The sequence below is a fragment of the Sceloporus occidentalis genome, unplaced genomic scaffold, assembly GCF_023333645.1.
Source record: "Sceloporus occidentalis isolate IW3139 unplaced genomic scaffold, rSceOcc1.0.p SCAF_1, whole genome shotgun sequence".
NCBI lineage: Eukaryota > Metazoa > Chordata > Lepidosauria > Squamata > Phrynosomatidae > Sceloporus > Sceloporus occidentalis.
In genome coordinates, this window is record NW_028316981.1 from 90,699,846 (window position 1) to 90,712,684 (window position 12,839).

Below are 12,839 nucleotides of genomic sequence, written 5' to 3' on the forward strand. Positions count from 1 at the left end.
CAATTTTGCCAAGAAAACTCTGTGATATTCGCCTTAGGGTAGCCCTAAGTTGGAAATGACTTGAAGGCACACAATGACAACAACCATGAAAGACAAAAATGTATGCAATATGTTTGGGCCCCAGGTCCCTACAGACTGCTGGGTTTCAGTGATTTGTACAGTTTCCCCTCATTGGTGTCAGATAACCTTAATTTATATGTTCCTGGGTTGCTCACTGAGACAGAAAATAGATTCCAGGGCTGAACATGAATTAAGCCTTGCCAATATGCCTGTTATTTATTACTGTAGTGAAGATAAGCTAATTCTATCACCACCATCATCACCATCCTTGCTGCTGCAGCTGTAGCTACTACTGTACTGCTGTTTTAAACAAGAAGGTATGTTAGCTCTGAAAGAAATCTTTCCCACTTGACTGAGCATAGGCTTCAAATGACACAATTGACAAGCTGTTAAGATTGCTGTGGCAATCAAGTCTCTTTTGATGGTGAAGTTAAAAATATGCTTCTCCAGCTGACATAGTCTCAAACATTCTTTTAAAGTAGTACAATCAGTTTTTATGCTTTTCACCGTTATATGGTGCCAAGAAAAAGGTTGTGTCATAGGATAAAATTGGGCTTCTTGGTGGTCTCTGCTTCTTGAGGTAAAGCACTGATATTTTATGAAATGTATTTAAAACTGTGCCTTATTTGTATTAAAAACAAGACAACAGGCAAATTATCCTATATGTTATCTTAGCCTAATTCCACCTCAGTGAAACATTTCTGAAAGTTTAAACAGATACAGATATAGCAATAGCACTTACATTTGTATACCACTTAATAGTGTTGAGCACTCTGTAACATTGTGTTAGCCGCTTGCTCCCAACTCATTTTACTGACCTATGAAAGGATGGAAGGCTGAGTTAACCTGAAGCCCTGCAGGATCAAACTCACAATGTTTTATAATAAATAAAACTTTTATTTATACCCCACTTTTTGTTAAAACAAACGAAACAGCTTACAATAGTTAAAATAGTACATCCATATATACACAGAACCCTCCCTTAAAAAAAGATTAAACAATATAAGATTTAAAATTACATAACTATTAAAAACCAATAACAGTGGCAGAGTCATCACATATATATGGGGGAATCACCACATGGCCAAGTAGCTTATTCTGGAAAAGCTTGCTGGAAAAGATCTGTCTTGACAGCTTTCTTGAAACTGTCTAAGTAGGTGATTTGATGGATCTTGTCCGGCAGGCTGTTCCTCAGGCTGGGAGCAGTTGCAGAGAAGGTCCTCTGGGAAGGCACAGTCAATCTGGTTTTTATAGGTTGCAATAAATTCTCCCCAGAGGACCTGAGTGTATGGGGCGGATTATATGGAAGTGGGTGATCCCTTAGGTAAGTTGGGCCCAAGCCATGTAGGTCTTTAAAGGTAATAACCAACACCCTGTACTGTGCCCGAAAACTAATAGGCAGCCAGTGGAGGGCCTTTAGTATTGGTGTTATATGGTCACTCCTGGATGTTCCAGTGATCAACCTGGCTGCCATATTCTGTACCAGTTGAAGTTTTTGGACCAGGCACAAGGGTAACCCCATGTAGAGCGCATTGCAAAAATCAAGTCTTGAAGTTACCAGTGTGTGTACTACAGTTTCGAAGTCCCCCGGTTCCAAGAAAGGGCGTAACAGGTGTACCAGCTGAAGCTGATAACAGGTGCTCTTTACCGTCGAATTCACCTGATTTCTCTTATGAAGCAACAAATCAAGAAGCACCCCCAGACTTCAAACACAGTCCTTTGATGAGAGTGTGAACCCCTCTAGGTCTGGAGGTTGCAATCCGATACCTGGTTTGGGCCCCCCGATTGTGAGTATCTCCGTTTTGCCTGGATTCAGCTCGAGCTTGTTTTCCCTCATCCAGTCCATTACTGCCTCAAGACACTGACTGAGGGAAGAAATGTCATCTGTCATCGAAGCTGATGACTGAGACATGGAGAAATATATTTGGGTGTCATCAGGATACTGATAACACCCTGCCCCATGGCTATGGATGATTTCTCCCAGTGGCTTCATATATATGTTAAATAGCATTGGGGACAGGATGGTGCCCTGAGGCCACAATTAAACTCCGTTTTTGAGAAACAACTGTCCCCAAGCACCAGCCTCTGGAACCTGCCCGAGAGGAAGGAACAGAACCACTGCAATGCAGTGCCTCCGATTCCTAACCCTCTCTTGGGCGTTCCAAGAGGATGTCGTGGTCTATTGTGTCAAATGCCACTGAGAGATCTAGAAGCACCAGCAGGGTCACACTCCCTCTGTCGATGTGTCATCAGTTAAGGCGACCATGGCAGTCTCCACCCCATATCCTGTCCTGAAGCCAGTTTGAAATGGTCTCTGGGAATGCTGCCAACACACACTCGCATGGCTGACAAGAGCCTGCTCAGCAAAAGTAAACTACGCTGAGCTGCCAAGAAGCAGTTCCACAAACAACAATACCATACAATGTCCGAATAGAATAAGCCGCAAGTCAGTCCAAAGTTCAGGATTACAGAGAGCAATACTTGCAGTCCAGTCTGAGGCCAAGAATGCCCAAGGGTTGGTCAACGAGCCCAGTCCAAGATCAAGGATTCAAAGGCAGTCAAAGGTCTAGGAAGCAAGGAGTCAGATCAAGCAGCATTCACTAATGAGAACAATAGAATCACAGAATCATAGAGTTGGAAGAGACCACAAGGGCCATCCAGTCCAACCCCCTGCCATGCAGGAAATATCAATCAAAGCATCCGCAACAGATGACCTTCTAGCCTCTGTTTAAAGATCTCTAAGGAAGGAGACTCCACTACACTCCAAGGGAGTGTGTTCCACTGTCGAACAGCCCTTACGGTCAGGAAGTTCCTACTAATGTTGAGGTGGAATCTCTTTTCCTATAGCTTGCATCCATTGCTCTGGGTCCTAGTCTCTGCAGCAATAGACTCTGATAAGAGAGCTCAGCTCTGCCAGGTGCCTTATATCTAGCTCCCTTATCACAGCTGCTGAGTGGCCAATGAGTGTTTCTCACCAAGCCTCTTGGAATGCCGAAGGCACACCCTTTCTGATCTCTGGCTGAAGGTAGTAGTCTCAATGCTCTGCTGCTCTATGTCTCACTGGGCCAAATCCACTGGGGCTGGGAGAGCAGAGCTGGGACCTGGCAGGGCAGAACTGGGGCCTGGCACAGCCTCAGGTTCCTCCTGCACCTGAGGAACTGAGTTCTCCTCCTTGTCCCCCGAGTCCTCCTCGTGGCTGGCCATGACAAATGGATCTAGATAATCGGCTTCATCCAAGACCACTTGGAGCTGAAGAGCAACAGCCTTCTCAATCACCTTGCCCAAAAATGGCAGATGGGAAACAGGCCTGTAATTTTTCATGTCCAGGGGGTCAAGGGAATGTTTTTTCAGGAGCGGTCTAATGACCGCTTCCTTTAACAAAGATGGTACATAACCTTCCCCAAGGGATGCATTGATGACACATCTAAGAAGTGCCATCAAGGCATCACCCCCCTGGATGGCTAGCCATGATGCGCAAGGATCAAGAGGGCATGTCATCTTCCTCACCTTTCCAAGGATCTTGTCCATGTCATCAGTACTCACAAGATCAAAATGATCCAGTCTAATCTCATAAACAGATTCACTGGACACTTCATCAGTTGATTTTGCTCCAACATTGGCATCCATGTGAGCTCTTATTTGAAAGATTTTATCTGCAAAGTAGTTGTTAAATGCATCACAGCAGGCTGTTGTTGGGTTAAGTAGAGGGTTCTGGTTAGATGGCATCACCGTCAGTTCCCTCACCATCCTAAACAGCCCTGCCAGACGAGACTTTGCACATGTAATACGAGCAGACGAAGAGGATCTCCTCATTGCTTTTATTGCCTTCTCTATAAGAAAATTCTTATGATGAGTTCTGTCAGATAAGAGTCAAGTTCTCTGCCAATTGTGTTCTAGTCACTGTCCCGCCTGCTTCATGTTCTTCAACTCTCTGGTGTACCAGGATTTTCAATTTGATGCAGGTTGGAAAGGACACTTGGGAGCGATTATGTTGATAACTCTGGAAAGATCGGTGTTCCATGTATTTACCAAGGCTTCAACAGAGTCACCGGCATTATCAACCATTAAACCCTTTAGGGCTCTCTGGAATCCAAGCGGTTCCTTTAGCCTTTGGGGGCGGACCATGATAATAGGTCCTCCACCCCTGAGGGGGCAGACAGTGGTTCTTAGTTCTTCCCTGATTAGGAAATGATCCATCCATGACAATGCGGTGGTATTTACTACCTCCGCCCACAGATATCCCTGTTCCGTACTGAAGACTGTATTGAGAGTATGATACAAACATGAGTGCGCAGAGTAAACTTGGAAGCCTTGTGTTGAAGATAAACAACTATTAGCTGCCGGAGCATGCCAGGAAAAACAGCTGCTAGAAGACTCCTGGCTTATATCCGTAGAGGCACTTTGTTTATTTGTTGCCAAAGACACATGCAAGAACAATCACCAACACCATCCATCAACTATAAACCCACAAAATGTACAAACATCTGAGCTTATATACACATTTGCCATATGGCAATCTAGCTCAAACCCTTCCTGTACAATTTCCTGTGCATCTTGGAATGTCTTCCCCCTTGCAAAGATGACACAGTATATTTACATCTTGCTACGTGCTCTCTGGCACACACTGTGACCTTGGACATCACCTGCTGCTCGAGTTCTAGCTGCAGCCAATTCCAGGCTTCTGCAAAGTAATTGACCATTTCCAAGTTTGTTACATCTGAACATTTTCATACACTCTATACTTTAACATGTATTGGCCCATTGATCAGTTGGGAAAGGCCCATGGTTGTCATGGATTCCATGAACTCCCAGCCGCACCTGTTAAATTGGTCTCGAGTGGGATGTTGAAGTCGCTCAGAACTGAGAGTCTGGGCGACGCCAATAGCAACTCCAAGACCAGCTGCGTCAGCTCGAATAGGGAGTCTGTTAAGCAACGGGATGGATGGTATACCAATAGAATACTATCTCTAGTCTTTAGGCTTAGGTACATACACTCGAAGCGGTCCATCTTCCGGACAGGTATCCTGGTCAAGGTAAGATTGTATTGTTGATACAAACGTAAACTTGGAAGCCTTGTGTTGAAGATAAACAACTGTTAGCTCTCTATAAATCAGAGCCACTCCACCACCCCCCACCCACTTTCCCTTACCTGCTCAATAACTGTGTACCCAGCTGAGAGAGTTTGATTCCAAGTGATGGTACTATCTTCTCCCAGCCAGGTTTCTGTGAGGCAAGCCAGGTCGGCTGTTTTTGTCCAAAAGGAGATCACGGATGATATGTGATTTATTCTTGACCAACCTGGCATTGCAAAGGAGCAGAGTAAGGTTCTGTGGTATGGTTGATAAGCTCCCCATCCTATTTAGAGTAACAGAATGAACTGCTGGTTGCTCTACCAAGACATACGGAGGCAAGTTGCTTCGGCTCTGCTCTCCTTTCTACCGCAGTGCGACCCGTTCAAAGGTCCTCCCGCAAAACTTGGGAAGATCATAAGGGTACTCAAACCGCGAGAGCTTCGAGGCGAGGGTCTGTCGAGGGCTTGAGAGTCCTATGCCCATTTGCCCCGAGGGGCTGAGGGCGAGGGACTCAGGGAAAGCCGCAAGACAGCCGGCACTGCGGTGTGTTTGTCTAGGACAACCAGTCTTGGCGCAACCATCTAAACACCAGAAGAATTATCCCTTGAGGGTCGAAAGGGATAAGACCAAGAAGAACAAGTTTTGTTGGATATCTCTTTCTTTCGTTTGAAGACATTTAAGACCTCCTTTTTCCGTTCCTTCAGTACAAGCTTTGGAAGGTTTGGCAATGGTGAACCACTGAAAGGGAAAAGAATCCTATCCATAAGGGGGCAATATAAAGAGCAACTTCTGCACGTTTCGATGCGGGCTGTATAATGGAAATCTCAGTTCAAGGTTTTTCTTTTCTTTCATCCGTGCCTTACCATAAGAAGGTGTAAGATAAAGAAAATATCGTTTAAACAGGGAGTGAGCTGATCTGAGGTGAGATTCTACAGCTGGTGATAATTGGAACTAATGGTGAGAAGATTAATTGCTATTGCTAGCTCTTAATGAACTGCAGCTGCCCGGAACTGAGACGGCAGGTTTTTTGTTTAGGAAACGACGAGCGTACATTGAGAGGAGCTACTTCATAAACATTGCAACACTTTTAAGTAGCAACAACGGAAATTAGTCCCCCATAAAGGGCTAGATGGAAACAAGGGGTGCTAAATATAAGAAAGAAACTATGAGTGGAGGACAAGCAAACTTAAGAAGGAACTCGTTAGAGTTGCAAGGAAAACAACCAGACATTTCATCCATTATTCTGGAGGAATTGAGAGAGTTTAAAAGGAATTTTAAGTTGGAAATCAGGGAAGAACAGAAAGCTTTAAGGGAAGAGCTAAGAGAAGACATACAAATTCAAACAGAAACCCTTTCCAGAAAGATTGACGCAATAAATAAAGACATCTCAGAAATTAAAAAGGAGGTGCAATCCACAACCAAGAAAACTGTTGAATTGGAAAGGAAAATAACTAGGTTGGAGAAGCACCAAGTCCAAGAAGAGAACGTCATACAGCAACAAGAAAAAAGATATAGGGATAAGGCTATCAAGATTAGAGGATTGCCTGAAATAGAAGAGGAAAATCTAGAAGAACGATTACTCCCAGCTCTTGCCTCCTTTTTGGATATCTCGACTGAACAGCTGGAATCTCAGACTGACAAGATTTTCAGAGTAAGTTCAAGAGTTGCAAAGGAGAAAGGCTTCCCTAGAGATGTGATTCTTTGCTTCACAACGACAAGGTTGAAAGAAAAGTGCTTGCAAAGGAATTACAAAAAGAGCTTGATAATTGATAACTCTCAAGTAAAAATTTACAAGGATCTTCCACTCCAGGTGATTAAACAAAGACAGCTCTATAGATCTCTAACTACGACTTTACAAAGAAAAAGCATCAATTACAGATGGACTAACCCGGAGGGGATATCCTGTTGGTACAAGAACAAAAGAATAAAGATTAACTCTATTGAAAAGTCCAAGGACTTTCAAAAGCTTTTAGTATTACAGGAAACGGATACTGACCAGGAATGCGACGAAAGTGAAAAGACTGGAGAGAAAGATCTGCTGGCTAATCCCCGGACCAATTTCCAACCCAGCCAGGACAACTTACTGGATTTGGAGCCAGGGGAATTGCTGGATCACGTAAAGAACATAAATAATTAAATCAGGACATTAGTCATTGGAAAGGGAGCAATGGAGTGAGATATCTGATTCCTTTCCATTTTCATTTCCATTAACTTGTCTATTTTTTTGTATTTAACAAACTGTACTACGCCTGGGCAAGATGGTTAACATAGCATCATGGAACGTGGGGGGCATAAACAAAGAGAGAAAATGTAAACAAATATTTCACTTGCTAGAAAAAAGGAACTATGACATAATTTTTTTACAGGAAACAAAAATAAGAACGGGGGACCAAAAATATTTAAGAAACCCTAAATTAGGGAATTGTTACCCAGTGTCAATTAACAAAAGAAAAAGAGGAATAGCACTATATGTAAATAGGAAGTATCACACAAAGGTGATTAAAAATGACTTAGAGGGGAGATATCAAATACTGGAGGTGAATACTGGGTTAACTACACTTACAGTCATTAACATTTACGGACCCCACGAAAATAAAAAAGTTTTTTTTGAAAAACTAAATGAAGAAATAATGGTACTTGATAACAAAAATATAATTATAGCAGGCGACTTTAATGGGGTTTTAAACCCCGGGAAAGATAGAAAAACAACCAAAAAATTAAAAAAAGATCAGGGTCGCCTCCCCAAAAGCTGTCTTGACTTGATTCAGGACCATGATCTTGTAGACCTTTGGCCTTATAAAAATGAAGGGAAAACAGGATTTACTTTTTACTCAGAAGTTCACAAATCATGGTCTAGGATAGATCTATTCTTGATCTCTAAGAGCCTAGCCCCTAACCTTAAAAACATGGAAGTGGATTGTAAAACCTTATCTGACCATAGTTTGATAGATGCAACTTTAAAAGAAAAAGAGAATAGAGATTTTACATGGTGGTTGCAAAACGAACTATTGGAAAATGAACAATTTGTTGGGAAAATGAAAGAAGAGATCAAAATTTATTTCAAGTTAAATGAAACAAACACCCGAGACGAAAAATGGGATTGTTTGGGACGCAGGGAAAGCAGTATTTCGAGGGATATTGATTAAGAGAGCTGCAGAAATAAAAAGAGAAAGGATAGAAAGAGAGAAGAGCATCTTACAGCAGATTAGGGAGAAAGAACAGCAAATGGTTATAAAGCCAGGTTGCCGAAAGTTAAGAAACGAAATTAAAATTCTCCAGATGCAGCTTCAAAATAGAATAAATTCAGAAATAGCAAAGGATTTAAAACGAACCAAACAAGGGTTCTTTGAGAACGGTAACAAAGTTGGAAGATGGCTCGCTAGAAAATTAAGGAGGGAGAAAGAAAGAGGATTTATAACAAAAATTAAAAAAGGAAATCATATTTTAACATCTCAAGAAGATATTATTAGAGCCTTTGGAGATTACTACAAAGAACTATATAGGTTAAAAGGACAAGGTGGGGACAAGGGTTCAATCATTAGGGATTACATCCAGTCAAAAATCAACCTAAAAGTCACGGCGGAGCAAAGAGACAATTTAAATGCTAGAATAACAAAACAAGAAATTTATAGGGCAATAACTTCCATGAAAGAGGGGAAAGCCCCTGGAGAGGATGGCTTTTCATCCCTATTTTATCTTATGTTATGAGATTATTTGATGCCATAGAGGTTGAGGGAATGCCTCCCTCATGGAAAAAAGCATATATTTCCCTGATCCCAAAAGAAGGAAAAGACCAGGAAGTTATGTCCAACTATCGCCCAATAAGTCTCCTTAACATAGACTATAAAATATACACCAATATTCTAGCAACCAGGTTGAAAAAAATCCTATCTCAGATGTTGGGTAATGAACAAAGTGGATTCTTGCCGGGGAGGCAGATTAGGGATAACATTAGGCCAATTTTGAACTCTTTAGAGTTCTACCATGTAAACAATGATAAAAAATTTGCTTTAATAGCATTAGACATGGAAAAAGCCTTTGACCGCCTGAATTGGGATTTCTTATTTGAAGCTTTAAAGGTCCTGGACTTTGGAGACAGCTTTCTTAGAAAGATCCAACAGATATATAGCAAACAAACTGCAAAAGTAATAGTCAATGGTAAAAGATCTCAAGAAATTCAAATACACACGGGAGTAAGACAGGGATGTCCTATCTCCCCTTTGCTTTTTCTGGTGTCAATGGAAGTGCTAATCTCGGCAATTAAGGGGAACAATAAGATTAGAGGCTGTAAAAAAGGGAAAAGCGTACTGAACTTGAAAGTCTTTGCAGACGATGTAGCCCTAATAGTAGAGGACCCTAGCTCCTGTATAGAAGAAGTTACAAAGGAATTAAAACAGTTTGGAGCTCATTCGGGTCTAAATATAAACAAAGACAAGACTGTCATGTTAACAAAGAACATCCCTCCCAATGAAATAGAATCAATAGCCAAATTATCGGGATTTAAAGAGGAAAAAAAGATCAGATATCTGGGAATCTGGCTGACAAAGGATAATTTGAAATTGTTTGACAATAATTACTGTAAAGTTTGGAACGACATAAAGGAGAATCTCAGGAGATGGAATCTGCTTAATTTATCATTATTAGGCAGAATTGCGGTCATAAAAATGGCAGTTTTGCCAAAATTAATGTTCTTATTCCAAAATCTCCCGATAGTTATAAATGAAAAAATCTTTAAGGAATGGGACAGTGAATTAAAGAAATTTGTTTGAAAGGGGCAGAGACCCAGAATAAATTGGATGGTGTTAAAAGACGAAAGGGCAAGAGGTGGTTATGGGTTGCCTCATGTAAAAGTTTATTATTGGGCATGTTCTTTATTATGGTTACAGACATGGATTAAACTAGAGGATTATGCATTATTAGACCTGGAAGGGGTGCAACTGAGGTTTGGATGGCATGCATATTTATGCTATGGGAAATTAGACAAAAATCGGGATTTTAATAACCATCCAATTAGAAAATCGCTATTAGAGACCTGGAAAAAGATTTATAAATTATTTTATTTTCATTTACCATTGTGGACCCCAAGAAGCCTTTTTTGGCAGATGGCACATACAAAAAAGATGGCTGACATATAAAAATTTGTTAGAGGCAGATACGCAAGGAGTGCGCAAAATAAAGCAAAAGGATACTTTGGGGGAAGGGGGCTTCAAACTAACGTGGTTCAGCTATATTCAGTTAAGTCAAAGAATAAAAATAGACATTAAGACGGTGGGGATAGAAAAAGATTTAAATGAGTTAGATAAGATCCTGTGGCAACCAGATAAACACAAGATTGCAAAACTTTATAAGCTAATTATGAACAGAGTCTTAGAACATAACACGATAAAGGACTACATGATCAAATGGTCTAAGGACCTAGGGTCTGTAATAAACTATGAGGAATGGCAGAAGACATGGTTGAGAACAAGTAAATTCACAGTGGGTCAAAGTTTGAAGGAGAACCATTTAAAAATAATGAACAGATGGTATATTACACCATGGAAGTTGGAAAAAAATGTATAAGTCTAGTGAAGGGCTATGCTGGAAATGCAATCAACAAAAAGGGACACTGCACCACATGTGGTGGGGATGTATAGAAATAAAGAAATTTTGGAAGACTATACACGACTCTCTACAAAAGATCTTAGGTTTCAACTTCCAAATGGACCCCAAACTATATCTTCTCAACATAACTACAGCACTGAATACGGAGGAAGCTAAGTTTTGGAGAATTACCCTGTATCTTGTTACTGCAGCCAGGGTAGAAATAGCCAGACTCTGGAAAGTTAAGGAGATTCCCTCATGGGAAAGTTGGATGCTTAAGGTAAATGAATATAGGAAGCTGGACAGAATGACCTGTATGGTACAAAATCAAGATGGAAAGAAGAGAAGAGAGATATGGGAAAAAGTGTTAGAAAATATGGGAGGGGAATGGGACATTAATGTTTCATTAATCAATATTTAAAACAGATTCAAAGTGGCATTTAAGACCACATTGTCTTATAGGGAAAATAGAGAATCCAGGATCCCCTAGTATGTATCTCCTTTTTTATCTTTCCTTCCCTTATGGATAGTGCAACCCAGAAATTTGAAGAAAAGAATCGACAAGTTCTACTTTCCCTTCGACTTCATGTGGAATGCCTTTTTTATATTATGAGGTTTATCCTCTTGAGGAGAATATGAAGGACTAGGATTGGTAAAAGGAAATGTGTGGTAAATGCTGTTCTAAATAGAAAGTGCAGGATAATTTAATGTGGTAAATAATGAGGTCAGAAACAGAACATCACTTTCTATTGCACAAAAAGATCAATAAGTCGTATTAAGCAAAAGGAAAAATTGTCAATAAGTTAAGATTGGACATTTGTTATTAATGAGAAGTTTGGTTTGTGTTTTGTTTTTTTTACTATAATGATGACCAGAGAGTTACGACACTTCAAATAATGAGGTAAAATAAATTAAAGGTAACGGGAGAACCTTTAGAAAGATAGAGAATAAAAAGAGTAGGAAGTCAGCGTTGACCCTTTGGAATCAAGCCCATACAAACAATTTTCTTAAGGAAGGAGGCATTATGGATGTACCATAGTGTTAGATTTATGAGTATGGAAATTGAAACGTGGTTTTTTATGCAAAATGTATTCTTTTATTTGGAAATTGTCAATAAAGATTATTAAAAAAAAAAAGAGTAACAGAATGAACTGAAGGCGGGATTAATTTCAAACTTCGATCCCACCTTTTGTAACAAAATTTCACTCTGTTCTTGCCATACCTTCCTTTGCCCCGCACAACCTCAATTACCACTCCCATTTTATTCTCGGCCATTTCCTTCTTATTCCCCCCACAGTCCATCTGTCCTGCCATACTATTAATCCAGATGTTCCGAGGGGTGTGAGCTGGGCTCCCTTCAGGGGTCAAGCAGGTGTTGTGCAGGTGTGAAAGCAGCCATTAAGAGCTGCTGCTAAATCACACCCCCTTGCTTGCCTTGCCTCGCCTTGGCCGGTGAAGCCCCGATGGAGTGGGGGAGAGTGCCAGCGTTCAGTTCTGCGTCCCTTCTAGGCTCCCTTCAGGGGTCAAGCAGGTGTTGTGGGGGTGTAAGAGCGGCCCTTAAGAGCTGCCGCTAAGCCACGACCCCTTGCTTGCCTTGCCTCGCCTTGGCCAATGAAGCCCCAATGGAGTTGGGGAGACTGCCAGCGGTCAGCTCTGCCAGCATTCAGCTCAGTTTTGGCTGCAGTTCCTGCATTTTTACCACTGTGCCACTAGGGCTTGTGATATTCACGAGTACTCACGATATGGGTTCTTTTCTGTTCTGCACAAACAAGGACACCACTTTAAAGAGAACAAGAAATTCCCTCTCATCTCCCTCCATCCTTGCATGATTTCCCCCCATGAAACCATTCTCTTGGATTGTTATGAGATATAAAATGCCACCTCAACAAATGCTACTGAAGTGCACACCTTATTGACATTTAAATCCAAATATATTAAAAGGCAAGGCTTTGAAAAGCAAGGGCCCTATCACACTACACAAGTATAGCACTATGATTCCATGTAACTACTGTAGCTGCATCCAGTTCAATTCTGGGCTTTGTTTCTTGCAAGAACTCTCAGGCCAAGAATTCTTGATACCCCTCCAGAACCTGCCAATCCCAAGATTCCATGGGATGCAACAAC

At 41.2% G+C, this 12,839-nt stretch overlaps 1 protein-coding gene across 2 annotated transcripts; it reads left to right on the forward strand.

The window, feature by feature from the left end:
* The first annotated feature begins 5,446 nt into the window (after nucleotides 1–5,446).
* Nucleotides 5,447–11,310, forward strand: LOC149321800 (uncharacterized). 2 transcript variants are annotated; one of them, XM_089528745.1, is made up of 2 exons: nucleotides 5,447–7,304; nucleotides 11,246–11,310. In XM_089528745.1, the coding sequence occupies exon 1, from the start codon at nucleotides 6,262–6,264 to the stop codon at nucleotides 7,267–7,269; it is 1,008 nt and encodes a 335-aa protein (XP_089384871.1). In that variant the 5' UTR covers nucleotides 5,447–6,261; the 3' UTR covers nucleotides 7,270–7,304; nucleotides 11,246–11,310. The 2 variants fall into 2 exon arrangements, with proteins under 2 accessions (XP_089384871.1, XP_089384881.1); XM_089528755.1 differs by having other exon boundaries at nucleotides 11,256–11,310.
* The last annotated feature ends 1,529 nt before the right edge of the window (nucleotides 11,311–12,839 follow it).